This window comes from Camarhynchus parvulus, chromosome 12 (assembly GCF_901933205.1).
Source record: "Camarhynchus parvulus chromosome 12, STF_HiC, whole genome shotgun sequence".
NCBI classification, from domain to species: domain Eukaryota; kingdom Metazoa; phylum Chordata; class Aves; order Passeriformes; family Thraupidae; genus Camarhynchus; species Camarhynchus parvulus.
In genome coordinates this window covers 19874084-19887598 of record NC_044582.1, presented here as the reverse complement: position 1 = coordinate 19887598, position 13515 = coordinate 19874084, and the positions used below count along the sequence as shown (strand labels likewise).

The following is a 13515-nucleotide window of genomic DNA, read 5'->3' as shown; positions in this document are numbered from 1 at the left end:
AGGAGGACTGTAACCCTTTACATGATCAGCATGACCTTCAGAAGGGCCCTGCTCTGGGCAGAGCAAGAGAAATTCAGGCAATCGAACCTATTAAATGGAAGTGTGACACACCGACCACAGGAGCTCACAAGACTAGTTTGTAGGTGGGAACTGTGCCATAGACTGTAATAAGAGCATGAGCTGCACTGGAGGCTACAGTAACGCCCCAAACTTGATTTTTGAGCCCTAAGACACCTCTGTCTTCCTCTTACTGTAGTTAAAGCACAGGCTGCTTCACCTCTGCTGGGAGACACCTACCTGCCTGTGGCATGCACCCAGACCTGCCACCCTGGTGCTCCTGTAATCCCAGCTCAGCCAGGCATTAGCACAAGGGCAGCCAGGACAACAGGGGGCTGGACACCTCACACAGCCTGTGGGCACCAGGGCTCCACAACAGCACTGGCCGAGCCTGAGCTTCTCTGCTCCTGGGGACGTCACCATGCTGTGTCCCAGGGGTCTCAGGTCCCTGCCCATCACCTGGCACACTGTCAGCCTGCACACACAGCCCCTGGGCCCAGCAGCCCTTGGCACCACAGATGGGGACACATGGGGACAGAAAGAGAACCTCTCTGTGAAGGCAGGCAGCAAGGTAGCTGCCTGCAGCATCAGCTCACCACCATGTCGTGCGGGTTGAGGGCAGGGCTGAGGGATTTTGGTGCTGAGAGATGGAACTGCAGGGACAGGGACTCACAACAGTCATGCCGTTCCATGAGGCAAGTAAAGAAGCTTTATTAGGATGAGGTGAACACAGTGTAAAACCTGGCCTAGGGACTGAAACCAGCACAGACCCCAAGGGCCTGGGACCCGCTGAAGCAGGGCTAAGCTCCCTAAGGAGCCTTTCTGTCTGCTGCCACGGGGGCTGCCTTCTTCATCCTGGCCTTCCCCTGCCCAGCTCCTGCAGTCACCCGGGGTTTCTTCACCTTATTTTGACCTCCCTGTGCCTTGGGGGCATCCTGCTGTGCCCCCTTGGGCACCTTCCCCTTGCTCTTTCCCCTGGGGGCCTTCGCCTCTGCCCCAGCACTAGAAGAGCTGTCGCTATCACTCTCTCCTGCGTTCTCAGCAGCCCGAGCTGTGCTGGGTCCTGAGCGTCCTTTTCGGGGGGCCTGGCGGTGGCTAGCAGCCTTTGGGGGCCCTGAAGGCCCTGGGCCATGAGCCTGGGGCCCGTCAGCAGTTTGGGGATGCTTTGCTCTATTGCTCCTGGGCTTCTCTGCTGCTCGTGGCTGGGCCTGGAGGGAAGAGAGGAGAGCACCTCAGGGTGCTGCTATGCCACGAGCCACCCAACCCTGTTGCTGGCCCCAACTCACCTTCACGGGCTTCACCTTGGGCTGCTGCTTGGTGGCACCTGTGGAGGAAGGGCAGCAGATGACTCCAGGCGAGGCCAGGCAGTGCCAGCTGGTTCGCAGCACCCGTAGCCCTTTACCTCGTGGTCGTGCTCCTGCCACGGGGGCCTGGAGGTCCTTGGTGCTCCCTTTCTGTCCTGGCTTTGGGGCCTGGCCTCTGTCAGGATCTGCCTGACCCAGCTGCTGCTTGTGCCCTGGTTTCTTGAGTGCTAGCTGGAGGTGAGAGAGGGGTGTCAACAGGGCCAGCCAGCACCTGTCCCCAGCCCTGTGGCTCCAGCGGCCCTTGCTTACCTTGAAGGTGCCAGTGGCCCCCACAGCAGAGGAGTTGTGGGGCCGCACCAGGTCCCCGCAGCTCAGCCCCTTGCTCAGCGCCTGCTTCAGCAGGTACTTGAGGCGGATGGGGTCCACAGTGGGGTACTTGGCCAGGATGAAACGCTTGATGGCAATGACAGAGGCACCCTTCTTCTCATCGTGGGCCCGCAGTGCCTCCTTGACCATCTGCAGGGTTGGAGGGTGCGAGGCCTGACAGCGCAGGGAGATGCCAGCAGCCTTGGCTGCTGGAACAGGGACCATTTGGGACTGAAGTCCGGTCCTGAGACATTCACACCCCCAGCAGCCTCAAAGCCCCCAGAAGCCAAGCCCTGCTCATCCCTGCAGCCCGCCTAGAGAGCACAGCCACCCTAGCCCAGAGCATGAGCCAAGCTCCAGCTCTGAGGGACCCCACAGCACTTGCAGACCCCTTACCCAGCTGAGGCTCCATGGCAGTACACAAACCCAGGCAGTCACAGGCACCTCTACCCACAGCAGCACAAACCCTACTGCCATACCCAGCTCACCTCCATCCAATTTATCTGATGAACAGCCTGGCTGCAGGTGCAGCTGCTAATTGCTGTGGTCGAAGCCCTGGTGGAAGCCAGGGTCTGGAAGCTGAAGGGCCTTTGCCAAAACTTTGGGAGGGGCTGGAGGGAGAAGGATGAGAGATGGGGCTTTGCAGGGTGAGTGCCCTGAATGAGCAGACAAAAGGTGTCTACCTGCTGCAAGGTGGGTGTTGGGGTGCTGGGATTGCAGCTTGCTGACAACACTTGCTGTGGGGTGCACAGGGAACCAGCCCGGAGCATGGGGCCCACACAGACCCATTGCCAGTGCAGAGGTGGGATGTGCTGTCTCCCTTACAAGTATGGCCTCACTAGGAAATGGGACTCTGAAAATGGTGGGGGGAGAAGATTTCACAAGTGAGAGGAGGAAAATGAAGAGCTGCTTGGTTAGCCAGCAGAGGCAGGAGGAGCAACTGTCACCCAGCATCCCCAGGTGTCACAAGCAGGACAGCAATTTGCACCCACCCTCTGAATCCCACGTTCAGGGGAGAGCACTCCCAGCCCAGGACATGGGCAGCCACATCACTTCCACGACCCCTCCGTGCAGTGAGGAGAACCTGAGTAAAACACCAATGGCTCTTTGGTGTAGAACCAGTCCCCACTCTTTCCCCACCCAGTCTGGTGTAGAACAATCCCCACTGCAAATGTCCCCACGGCAGGGACTGCCCACTTCACACAGGACTCACAGGGGTTTTGTGTGCATTGTCTGTTGGAAACGTGAGGAAGCTGTAAAGCAGGATTACGCGGTGGCAGGACTGGCTCATGGCCATCTCAGCAGACCTCAGCAATGGACCTGAAAAGCACTGCCAAAGTCTGCAGCCACCTCTTGAACCCAAGGGCCAGATCCTGGCTGATGTGCCAGTAGGAGCCAGGTCTGGAGCAAGGAGCTGTGAGATAGACCCCTTGCCTGGAGCCCCATATGCCCTCCTCCTCCCCAGACCAGCACCAGCCTGTTTAGCCCTTATTTCCAGTCCATTTCTGAATTGTCCAGGAAGGCGACAGTGAGCTGCTGGGGCTGGCACCACAGAAGGTTTGGCTGCACTTCCTCATCCTGGATCCATCCATCACCTCCCTGGTAGCTCTGTGATGCCTCTGGCACCCGGCTGAACTGGCAGGAGGGTCCCAAACCCTTGTTGCCCCTAGCACTACCAGCAGCAGCCAGGTGTCACAGTGTGGGGACAGCCTGCAGGCTTGGGGCCAGGCCTTGGGGTCAGCCTGGCTTGTGCCAGAGCTGGTCCTCCAGGGGCAAGAGAACCATAGTGCCAGGCATCACCACACTCCTGTGGAGCATAGCCTCACGGAGAGCAAATAAACACTGAATCCTTCCTCCTTTTCCCTCCAAAACCACCTCCCATATCTGAAGAGCTTGAATCAGACATCAGCCTAAACACTGAATTATTCATAAAACTCTAATCTTTAGATTTCACTGAATATGCAGAAGTATCGATAAAAAAAAATAATGAGAGAATTGTACTTGCAAATTGCTCTTTATTAAGGGTTTAACTCGCATGGGCTCTATACGTTCCCTATTAGTCCTTGCAAAGCTGCATAGGATTAGAAATCAGAGAGGATAATAATGTACAAAAATAGTTTCAAATGTTGATAACACTGAACACTGAGAAAAACATCTTATTTGTATAACTGAACTAAAAATAAAAATGAAGAACACCGCTACAATTGCAATATGCCATCTTGTAGTGCTTGGAACATATGTCGGCATGGCTGAGCCATATGCTGCTGGGTCCTGCCTGCTGCGGCGGGGAGGGAGATCAGCCCTGGCCCCGCAGGCCTAGCAGCACCAGAGCCACCAAAACCTCCTGCTGGGCCGAGGCCACACTGACCACAGCCAAAATGGGGAGGGCCATGGGCAGGCTTGTTGGGGGCTTGGCCCGAGGGGTCCAAAGATGCCTAAGAAAGAGAGGTAGGAGTGCGGGGAGGGGATGCTGGGGGACATGGAGCAGAGCTGCTGCTGCTGAGGGTGCAAACACCATCAGAGTGCTGCTGCACCAGTGCTGGAGGACTGAGCACTGAGCTGTCCTGGAGAGCTGTGGCCACACATGGCTGTGCCATGCTGGCAGGGCTCGCCGTGCCACCTGCCTGCCAGGCAGGACCCGGGCACCACTATCTGTCCTGCCCCCCTGGAGGAATCACAGTGTCCCCCAGGACTTCTGGCAGATGGGACAGGGCCAGAGCTGGGAGCATCTGGCAGAGCCAGGGCACTTAGCAGCAGCCAAACCTGCTCTGGGCAGACAGAGTGTGATGGGGCTGAGAGACTGGCAGCACTGGCTAGGATCCATCTCTGACAAAAGGACCAAAAGTGGCCACAGCTCTGGCCCTGGCAGCAGCAGATGCAGAACGTGCCCTGGCTGGGGTGTTAGGGTGAGTTGAAGGGGCAAGGACAGCTCTGCCATGGCCCCAGGCATGAGCTCTCCGACCCAGCCTGCACTCAGAGAAGGGGCATGAGGTCTCAGCAAGTCAACAGAAATGCATGGATTTATGCCAGAGGAGCTAAGCCTTTGCATTTTAATTACAAAACATGTGTACACATTTTCAGCCTTGTTCCCAGGGTTCCTAGAGCCAGAGAGAGGAGCCCACCCCACAGGGCCTTGCCATGGTGAAGCAGGGGCAGGTGGTGGCAGCGGTGGGGTTAAGTTTGTGCTGCCAGGGCAGCACCCCAGGGACTGGCTGCTCCCATGGGGCCTATGCAGGAGAGACCTGGCTGGTGGAGACGGAGGAGGTCTCTGTCTTGCCAGCAGATGTGTCCTCGTCGCCCAGAGGGTTCTTGCCACAGCAGAGGGTTGTGATCATGCAGTTACGGAACTGGGAGAGAGAGAAGCCCGGGGTGAGCCAGCTGGACACCAAGCAGCTCTAGCTGCAGAGCTGTCTTTAAACCCAGCAGTACTGTGGTGCAGAAAGAACTATGCCTATATGGAGTCTCCTGCCCCACTGTCTGCTGCCTACCCCATGTACTGCCAGCCCTGCCTGCTCCCATCACGGCTCCTCCATCAACCCAGCACCTGCATCACTTCAGGTGGAATGGCCTTGCACTTGTGAGATTTATGCAGCACCAAGGGTGAGCTGCACAGTCAGTTTCTCATGTGCCAGGACTAGATCTCCTGGAAACAATCCCCACCCCAGACCACTGGCACCCTCAGATGCTGTAACTCTCTGCCTGCTCTTATAAAGAGAAACACAACAGAGGGGCACCCTGCCAGTTACCTGTTTGTTCATTACGATGTAGATCACAGGGTTGTAGATGGCCGAGCTCTTGGCAAAGAATGCCGGGATGGTCATGAAGATGGGCCCGAAGTCTGATCCCTGGTTGGTGAAGATGTAGAAGGCGACGCTGGCGTAGGGGACCCAGCAGATCAGGAAGGAGATGACCATGATGATGACCATGCGAGTCACTTCTTTCTCTGCCTTCTGGGTGGTGGCAGACTCCTGCTGCTGGGCAGCAGCCTGCAGGCAGAAGGGCACAGAACCATGTTGGAGCCAGTGGGTGCTGCACCAGTGGGGACACAGGGTCAGGGCTCACGGCAGTCAAGCTGCACATCTGCAGTTTGCTATTTGCCTCTTCATGGATTGCCAGGCTGGCCCCTGGAGGACTCTCCCTGGCACCATTCTTGAACCTGGTGTGGGTACCTTCCCAGCACTGGGGACAGGGGTAGCCCTACTGGCCACTGCATCTGGCAGGTACCCACCTCCTTAACCGTGCAGACCAGGTTCCCATAGCAGAAGAAAATGATCGCCAGCGGGATCGTGAAGTGAACCACAAACATGTAGATGACAAAAGATTCATTGTTGACCTCTGGCTTCAGAGTGTAATAGTCGATCCCGCACGAGCACTGCATGCCCTCGGGGATGTACCTGCAAGGTGAGGCCAGCAGGTCAGCACCCAGCAGAGGAGACTGTCTGGAAGCCACAGCTGAGCCACAGCCAGGCTCCCACACCCCTGACACTGGTTCCAATGCCCTCCCCACCTGGACCAGCCGAAAAGTGGGGGAGCTGCACACGCCAAGGCCATGATCCAGGAGAAGGCAACACCCATGATGGCATGGTTCTCTCCGAAGCGGAAGTTGCTCATGGGCTTGCAGACCACTACATATCTTTCGATAGCCAGGACCACCAGTGACCAGAGAGCAATTTCACCTGCACCAGGGAGAGGGACAGAAAGGACACAGGGACATTGAGCAGGAAAAGAAACCACCCTGATGGCAACACGAGGTCTCCTGAAAATGATGTTCCTGAGGACAACCCCTGGCAGAAGCTTAATCTCTGACAAGGCTTTAGAAAGATAAATGAAGAATGGTCAAGGGCAGATGCGGTAGGACAGTGTGAGAAGACCCCTTCTTACTGTACTGCTGACCCACAGGAACCATTTTGCTGCAGTGTTTTGAGATTCATGGCTGATCCCACCATTCATCCCAGACAGCATCTGCACCTGCGAGCCTGTGGTCACACTCCGATACGAAGCAAGTGCCCGTCATCCCAGGACTTCCCCTCACTACCCACAGCTTCCCAGGAAACTTGTGCCACAAGGACCAAACCAGTAAAACAGTCTCTGTGGCTGAAAGCTGGGACAAATGGAAGAGGACATTTTTAGGCACACAATTTCTGTTTCACATCTGTTTGGTTCCATACCAGGCTGGCATGGGGAGGAGAGGCAGCTCTGCTTGCCTGTACCACCATGCACCACACCACAGCCAATGGCAGATTCAGCCCTGCAAAACAGGAGGAACAAAATTGTCATCTCTCAAGTCAGAAAGTGAGCCAAGGAGATGCACAAATCTGACAACTGCAAAATCTGGTATTGGCTGCTTTTCATTGCTGCACTGTGGTTCTCAGGATACCGAACAGCTGGCTCCCAAAATAAAGTTTTGTTTTAAAAGTGTCACTTGTCACTTTCTTCAGCTCCTACCCAGAAACAGGGCAAATTGCCTCAGTCCACATCAGCAGCAGGTCAAGGACACTACAGGTACATGTTTTGCCAAGATAATCTCTGTTTTCCCTCCCACTACTAAAATCCAGGGAAATTCCTGACAGAAGACATTTGAATATTTGAAAAACTTACCGCCCAATGTGGCAAAGAAGCCCTCGATGTAGCACCCTGTTACTCCAAAGACAAAGTACCCGTTCATGGAGGTGTACATAGTGGTTGTGAAGCCCCCGAAGACCATGAAGAGGTCGGCGACGGCCAGGTTCAGAAGGATGTAGTTCAGAGGTGTGCGGAGCTTCTTGTGCTGGATGGTGACGTACAGCGTGAGGAAGTTGATGGGGAAGCCCAGCAGAATCAGCATGAACATGTAGGCAGCCAGCGCCGAGAACTTCCAAGGCTCAGCCAGGTAATACTGGGGGTACTCAAAGGGGCTCCGCACCACCCCGGTCTTGTTGGACATGGGCACATAGAAGTCTTGGCCTTCTGTCCCGTTCATGGTTGCAGTTTGTGAGGCGCTTTTTGCTCTTACTCCAGGAGTTCTTTTGTGCAAGGGGGAAGTTGCCTCTGAAATGGAACTCCTGCCACCTCTCAGCCTTCACTGTCACCCCAAGGAGAACCAGTTACATTCTCCTCCACAGGGCACCTCTTATAAAGTGCCCCCGGGGTAAGCTCCAGGCACTGGTGTCAGCACGATTAGGGTTTAGAGAATTATTAATCATAATCATCCCAGGGTAATTGGCTTTCCTGGGAAGGTGTTAAGGTGACACTAGTTTCTGGCCAGTGCTGTCATTGTTGGAGACCATGGCTCATGGTCACATATATAAAGAGGTAGTTCTGCACCACACCATTTATTTGGAGGGGCTCAAACCAGGCAGCAGCTCCATTGCATAGCCTTGCTCTTCCTTTCCCTTCCCCACTAATAGGAGGGACATGTGTTGTTCAAACCCCAGGACTGTGGGTTTGGGGGCTGCAAATGGTAGCCTGGCTGGGTTCCTGAATTCCACTTCCTCAGTGACAGAGGAGTGTCCCAGCCCCATTCTCACAAGGGGAATGTGGGTCTGTGAGACCAGCCAGTCCCCACTGGAGAGCCATCCCCACATACTGCCAGTCCCTGTGGGAGGCTGCAGAAGGCAGCGTGACCAAACCTTCTTCCACAAGCTCCAGCCACATCTCTACTCAGGATCTGGCTGTGGAGGTTTGACCACCACCATGAAACACTTGGCCCACTTGCAGGTTACCAGCTGGGCCATCCCCTCTGTGCCTTTGTATCTGATTTGGGTCATGCCAACGCCATTGGTAACAGCTAATGAATAACCTAGTCCATCTGTCCTGGACTGGAATCATTCTGCAATGGTGCTGAGAAGGCTGCTGGACCAGGGCACTGATGGGATGTTCAGAGCTGAAGCCAGCACTCAGCTTCATATACTGGTTGACAGACAACCTCACTCTCCTCAAACCTTGCATAATTATCAAACTCCACAGGGAAAGCTATTGTTGGAGCCTTCTGTGCCCTCTATGTCTCTGACTCACCACTCTGTGCACTCAGCTGTGCTTGAAACATTTCTTGTGCCAACCAGAAGCTGAGATATCTTCTTAATTTTTCAGAGGCAGTGAGACAAAATGTATAGGAGGTGAGCACAAAGAGAGACTTTGCTCTGCCCCTTTGTAGGTGATGGAGGCTGGAAGGGAGCTGAGCACCCACCTCCCCTTGCTGTTTTGGCTGCACTGAGAGCTGAGCATTCCTCACAGCCAGGAGCAGGTGAATGCGAGGGCCTCATCCAGTACAGGAGGATGTACCAGAGCTACTGGAGCTCACGGGTGTAAGGTGGGCAGAAGTTCATGTCCTCTTGGCCTTAAAAATCTTCCTCCAGCCTGGCCTAGTTTTCACCAATGTTCCTTGTAAGTTAGTTCAGAAATAAGTTTAATGGAAAAAAGCACAAAGCACTGTACTCTCCTTAGAGCACAGACCAAGCTGGGAACTTGCCCTCTAAGTGGGGAAGGTGGAAGGAGCTGAAGTGCTGGCACCATGGACTAGGGCAGACCTTGCTGGCAGCCCAATGCAGGCCACAGTCTCTGGACAGTCCCAAAGGTCTTCCTTCACCTTAACATGAAAACACCAGGTCCTCACACACACTCTGTTCACCCTAAGTCCCTCTCAATTAATTTCTCACACTTGTTTCCAAGGCCAAAGCAGTGCCACTTTCTAACTGCAAATGCAGCTCTTTACACTTGTACCTGAGCACACAGGGATTAAAGGTTTATTTCCTAAAACACTTTAAGCTGATGCAATAAGCCACTGCTGAGGTAGCAGCTGCTATGCAGAGCTTAGGGCTGGCGTGCGTCACCACTGGATGCAGCAGTGGGACGGGCAGGCAACTGAGAGATAGAGGAATGGGGCAAATTGCTCACAATTTCCAACCCAAGAGCCATGCTGGGACCTCTTGTACCTCCAGGGACTCCTCAGCATGAAGCCAGCTGGTGGGCTCCATGGCACAGGGCAGCCTGGACAAGAGCCTTTCATCATGTACGTATGAGATATGCAGAGTGCTTCTGCCCAGAAAAGCCCAAAACACTTTTCAAAGCTAGGCTATATTCACGGAGTTGTTAAAAAAAAACATTGGTCCATTTTGTCTTTGTGTCACAGCAAACCCTTTCTCTTCAGTTTTATAATTTTTCATTCCCACTGGCTCTGCACAGCCAGCTCTGTTCCAGAAGGAGCTGAATTCCACCCTGGCTCCCATCTCAAACAGCATTGTTTATCCATGTCAATAGCAGAGTCTTCACTGCAAACAGTGACAGCTGAGTCAGAAAGAAGACGTGCTGTAATTAGAACAGAATGTTTTTAAAGTGGTAAATCAAGCAAACTTGGTCAGGAACCACTGAGGGACTCGGAAACTCGGCAGTGTGATTGCAGGGTCTCCTTTTCCAGAGGAACTCGAGCAGACAGACATCCCGTTTCATGTGCAAAGTGCTGCTCTCGTGGGAGCTGCCCTGCCAGCACCGACCACCTCAGCCCGTGTCCTTTTCCACTCAGGGTAAAGGCAGGCTGGAACAGACAGGCTGCCATCACAACAGAACTTGTGGCAACACGGGCACAGCTTATACTGGATTAAAGTCAAGAGGCACCACCTCCCAGCTCCAGCCAAGCTGGTTACCTATGTGAACCTTCCTGCTGCTGGGATGACCCTGTGTCCCTCCTCGCAAGATTCCCTGCCCGGGGGTACACTGGTGTCACTGCACGGAGCTCACTTCCCTCCCAGCAGCACAGTGGGGTGCTGTGTGTTGGTGTGTAAAGCAGCACTGGGAACACACCGGAGTGCAGCTGCATCCTGCCTGCCCTGTCCCCCTCAGCTACAGGCCAGGGCAGGCTGGCAACAGAGGGACAGACCTGGGACAGCTGGCCAAAGCGGTGTGCCACTCCAGATGATGTTGTGCTCCAAAATAAAAGCTCAGGGAAAGGGGGAGGAAGGGAGGATGTTGTGTTTGTGGTGTTTGCCTTCCCAAGTGACAGTTACTCATGCTGAGTCCTGCTCTCCAGGAAGCAGGGAATAAATTCCTTCTTGTTTTGCTTTGCTTGCAGGCAGAGCTGTGCTGCAGCTATTAAACCATCTTTATCTCAACACAGGAGTTTCTTGGCCTTTGCTCTCCTGTTTCCTGCCCAGTCCTGCAGGGACAGTGAGCCATTGTAGGGGCTCAGGTGCTGCCTGGGACTGATGCCCCCCGTGTCTCATGCCTCCACAAGAGGCTGTAGCAGAGAGTAGTGTGTCTGCCTCCGGCCACATGCCCACAGAGCTCCTGCTGGGCTCAGGATTGACACTATGCTGGGGACACGCTGCTCAGCAGCTCTGTCATACACAGCCCTCCATGGCAGCAGCATGGAGCTCAGGTGTGCACAGCCTCACATGCTGCACTTCAACCAGGTGAATTCCACACAGATTCAGCCACCGCCTGCCCCAGGGTGGCTGGGAGATGCCCGCAGTGCCAACAGTAGTGGAACTCTTTAGATTATACTTGAAGGGCTCTAAATGCTGTTCTTGCCTAAATGGAATAGAAAGGAAAAAGAAATTTCTGATCAGAAGCGTGAGTATTATAGCAAATTCTGAGACAATAAATAGTGAAAAATAGTCCCATTTATTTGAAGATCTGTCAATAACTGGTGTGTTTTAAGGAGCACAATCTGGAGTAAAACCAATTTCTTGAAGGCTGAACTTGATTCTAGAAATGTTCCTGTAAAATTCTGTGGCGCTTCAGCTGCTTGCCTGGAAAATGCAGACCACATTCACAAAAAACAGACATTTTAATTTAAAAAAATAGTTAAAATTCTTCAACTTGGTTCCACTCTTACATACAAAATGAGACAAGATGACATAACTAAGTTATTAGGAAAGCTCTACAGATCCAAGAAGGGTTTTGCCGAGCCAACAGGGGAGTCTGTTGTTGAGGTAAAAGACTGGTTTTCTTCATTGGTTTGACTCATCTATTCTCCGCCGACAGAACGGACAACAATTATGCTGGAGTATGAGAAGCTCATAGTCTTCTGTGTGAAACATCTGTTAATTAGGAACAGATTTAAAACAAGTTAGCCTGTACTCTGCTCAAAGAAAATGCAAACTGAGCTCAATGGCTACTCAATAGCACAGAAACTCTGGAACTACCACCACAGAGAATTGGGCCTCCTGGTTTCAATCACCTGAGATGCTACAGCCTGGAACACAGCAGCGAGCGTGTCACAGACCTCTGCCAGAGCTGCTAACTACTTTTGCAAAAGGATTGACAATTAGGCACTTGAGTAAGCAAACATGACTGAATTCCAGCATTTCAAAAAGTTATTTCTGAGCAAGGGTTTGGACCCTTTTGGATCCTTTAGGAGCAGGTCTGAACCACAAGGCAACAGTCACTGACTGGTCTCCTTGCTAGACCAGGCTGCAAGTCAGAGAGACAGAGCAAAAGGAAATAAATACAAATCAGCTTCTGTTGGTCAGCCAAGGTTTGCTCAAGAGGCTCTGACTTGCTGTCAGGGCAACTTCTCAAATTCAGCTCTGGCCAAGTCTTCCAAGGCAGCTGTTTCCCTGTCTATCACAGAGCTCAAAGCTGGGGTTGCACTGCTCGGCCTCTACCTCCTCCAGGAATTTGCCGAGCACATTTCAGAGCACGAGGTTTCAATGGTTAGCGCTGTTTTTGTTAGTCTGCACAGCTCGGTACCTGGAAGCAGGAGGGGCACATGGTGATGGAGGCGTCGGGCAGCAGCGAGCGGTAGTACTGCCAGCGCAGCGGCCGCGGCCAGCGCTTGACCAGCACGTCCCGGCGGCTCATGGCGCGCAGCACGGCGCGGCTCACCACCACCGGCACGAACTCGGAGCCTCCCTGCTGCAAGGGCAAAGAGCGCTGTCACCGCCTGCCAAACGCTGCCTCTGGGGCTTTGAGGTTGTTTTAAGAAGCTAAGTAAAATTCAGTAGAAGAAGCTAATGCAGACCTGGCCCAAGCCTTGTCCCACCAAAATCCCTGTCAGTTTTATCAAAACCTCCAGCAACAGCAGCATCCAGCCACGTCTGTTTCCAGTCAGCTTTCCTTGTCTCTTTAACACAACTCCTTGCAAATAACAGCCATGCTCACAGTCTCTATGAAACCCTGCAGTAAGGCCTGCTCTATAGGTGCGCTGCTGCTGCACCCGTGCATGGTGAGGAAACAAAATTCCAGGAGCGTTTGGTTTAAAATCATTGTTGTTTTGTGAGGTTTGTGTTTGTTTATTTGAGGGGGGTTTGTGTGGATTTTGCTGGTTTGTTTGTTTTGAGGGGTTTTGTTTGTGTTCTTAAGGGAGGAGTTAACTGGTTAGTCCACTTCCCTCTCAAGCGCCATCCCCCTCCCAGTCCCCTGCTCTGTGGCTCTCTTTGTACCACATACACACCAGAAAAGTGACTTTGTAAAGTAAAATTTTCTATTAAAAAAAAGCCTATTAAAATTTTTCTGTAGGCTGACACAGGTACAGTTCTTACCTCAAAGCTCAGTTTTGCTGTAAAGGGATCATCATCCTCAATAATATCTGTACTGTCATCAAGCTTCAAACTCTGAACATCTGTATGCATGTCTTAAGGAAGGACAAGAATTCCTGTAAAACTGGCTCTGCTTACCATAGCCAGCACTGACAGAATCAGTATGAGAGCACCCCAGCAGGACCCTTGCTGCTTCAGAGTATCTCAAATTGTGACAGTGCCCAGACCATTACAAAAAGTACCAAGAAGGCCCTGCTGGGGTTTCCAGTGACTGAGGAAGTTTATCACTGCAGCTGCTGTAGAACAGCCTGAACAGACTGACCACAGCCAGGCAT

General features: G+C 53.1%; 3 protein-coding genes across 5 annotated transcripts in view; all 3 read right to left on the bottom strand.

The window, feature by feature from the left end:
• Positions 1-866: 866 nt before the first annotated feature.
• Positions 867-1952, bottom strand: LOC115908437 (histone H1oo). Its single transcript, XM_030956996.1, has 5 exons — positions 1671-1952; positions 1460-1592; positions 1344-1381; positions 1194-1265; positions 867-1142 (listed from the first exon to the last, which is right to left on the bottom strand). The coding sequence occupies exons 1-5, from the start codon at positions 1950-1952 to the stop codon at positions 867-869; spliced, it is 801 nt and encodes a 266-aa protein (XP_030812856.1).
• Positions 1953-4751: 2799 nt separating this feature from the next.
• RHO (rhodopsin) lies at positions 4752-7808 on the bottom strand. The gene is made up of 5 exons (XM_030956530.1): positions 7326-7808; positions 6235-6403; positions 5956-6121; positions 5474-5713; positions 4752-5074 (listed from the first exon to the last, which is right to left on the bottom strand). Exons 1-5 carry the CDS (start codon positions 7684-7686, stop codon positions 4955-4957), a joined length of 1056 nt encoding a protein of 351 aa, XP_030812390.1. The 5' UTR covers positions 7687-7808; the 3' UTR covers positions 4752-4954.
• Positions 7809-11320: 3512 nt separating this feature from the next.
• IFT122 (intraflagellar transport 122) overlaps positions 11321-13515 on the bottom strand; it is a 30206-nt gene continuing 28011 nt past the window's right edge. For 2 of the 3 annotated variants that reach the window (XM_030956834.1, XM_030956836.1), the window contains 3 exons: positions 13184-13263; positions 12393-12557; positions 11321-11740 (listed from right to left, as the gene is read on the bottom strand). In XM_030956834.1, coding sequence (XP_030812694.1) covers positions 11651-11740; positions 12393-12557; positions 13184-13263 — 335 coding nt within the window. In that variant the 3' untranslated portion in view covers positions 11321-11650. The remainder of the gene's footprint in view (positions 11741-12392; positions 12558-13183; positions 13264-13515) is intronic. The other variant, XM_030956835.1, reaches the window with a different exon arrangement.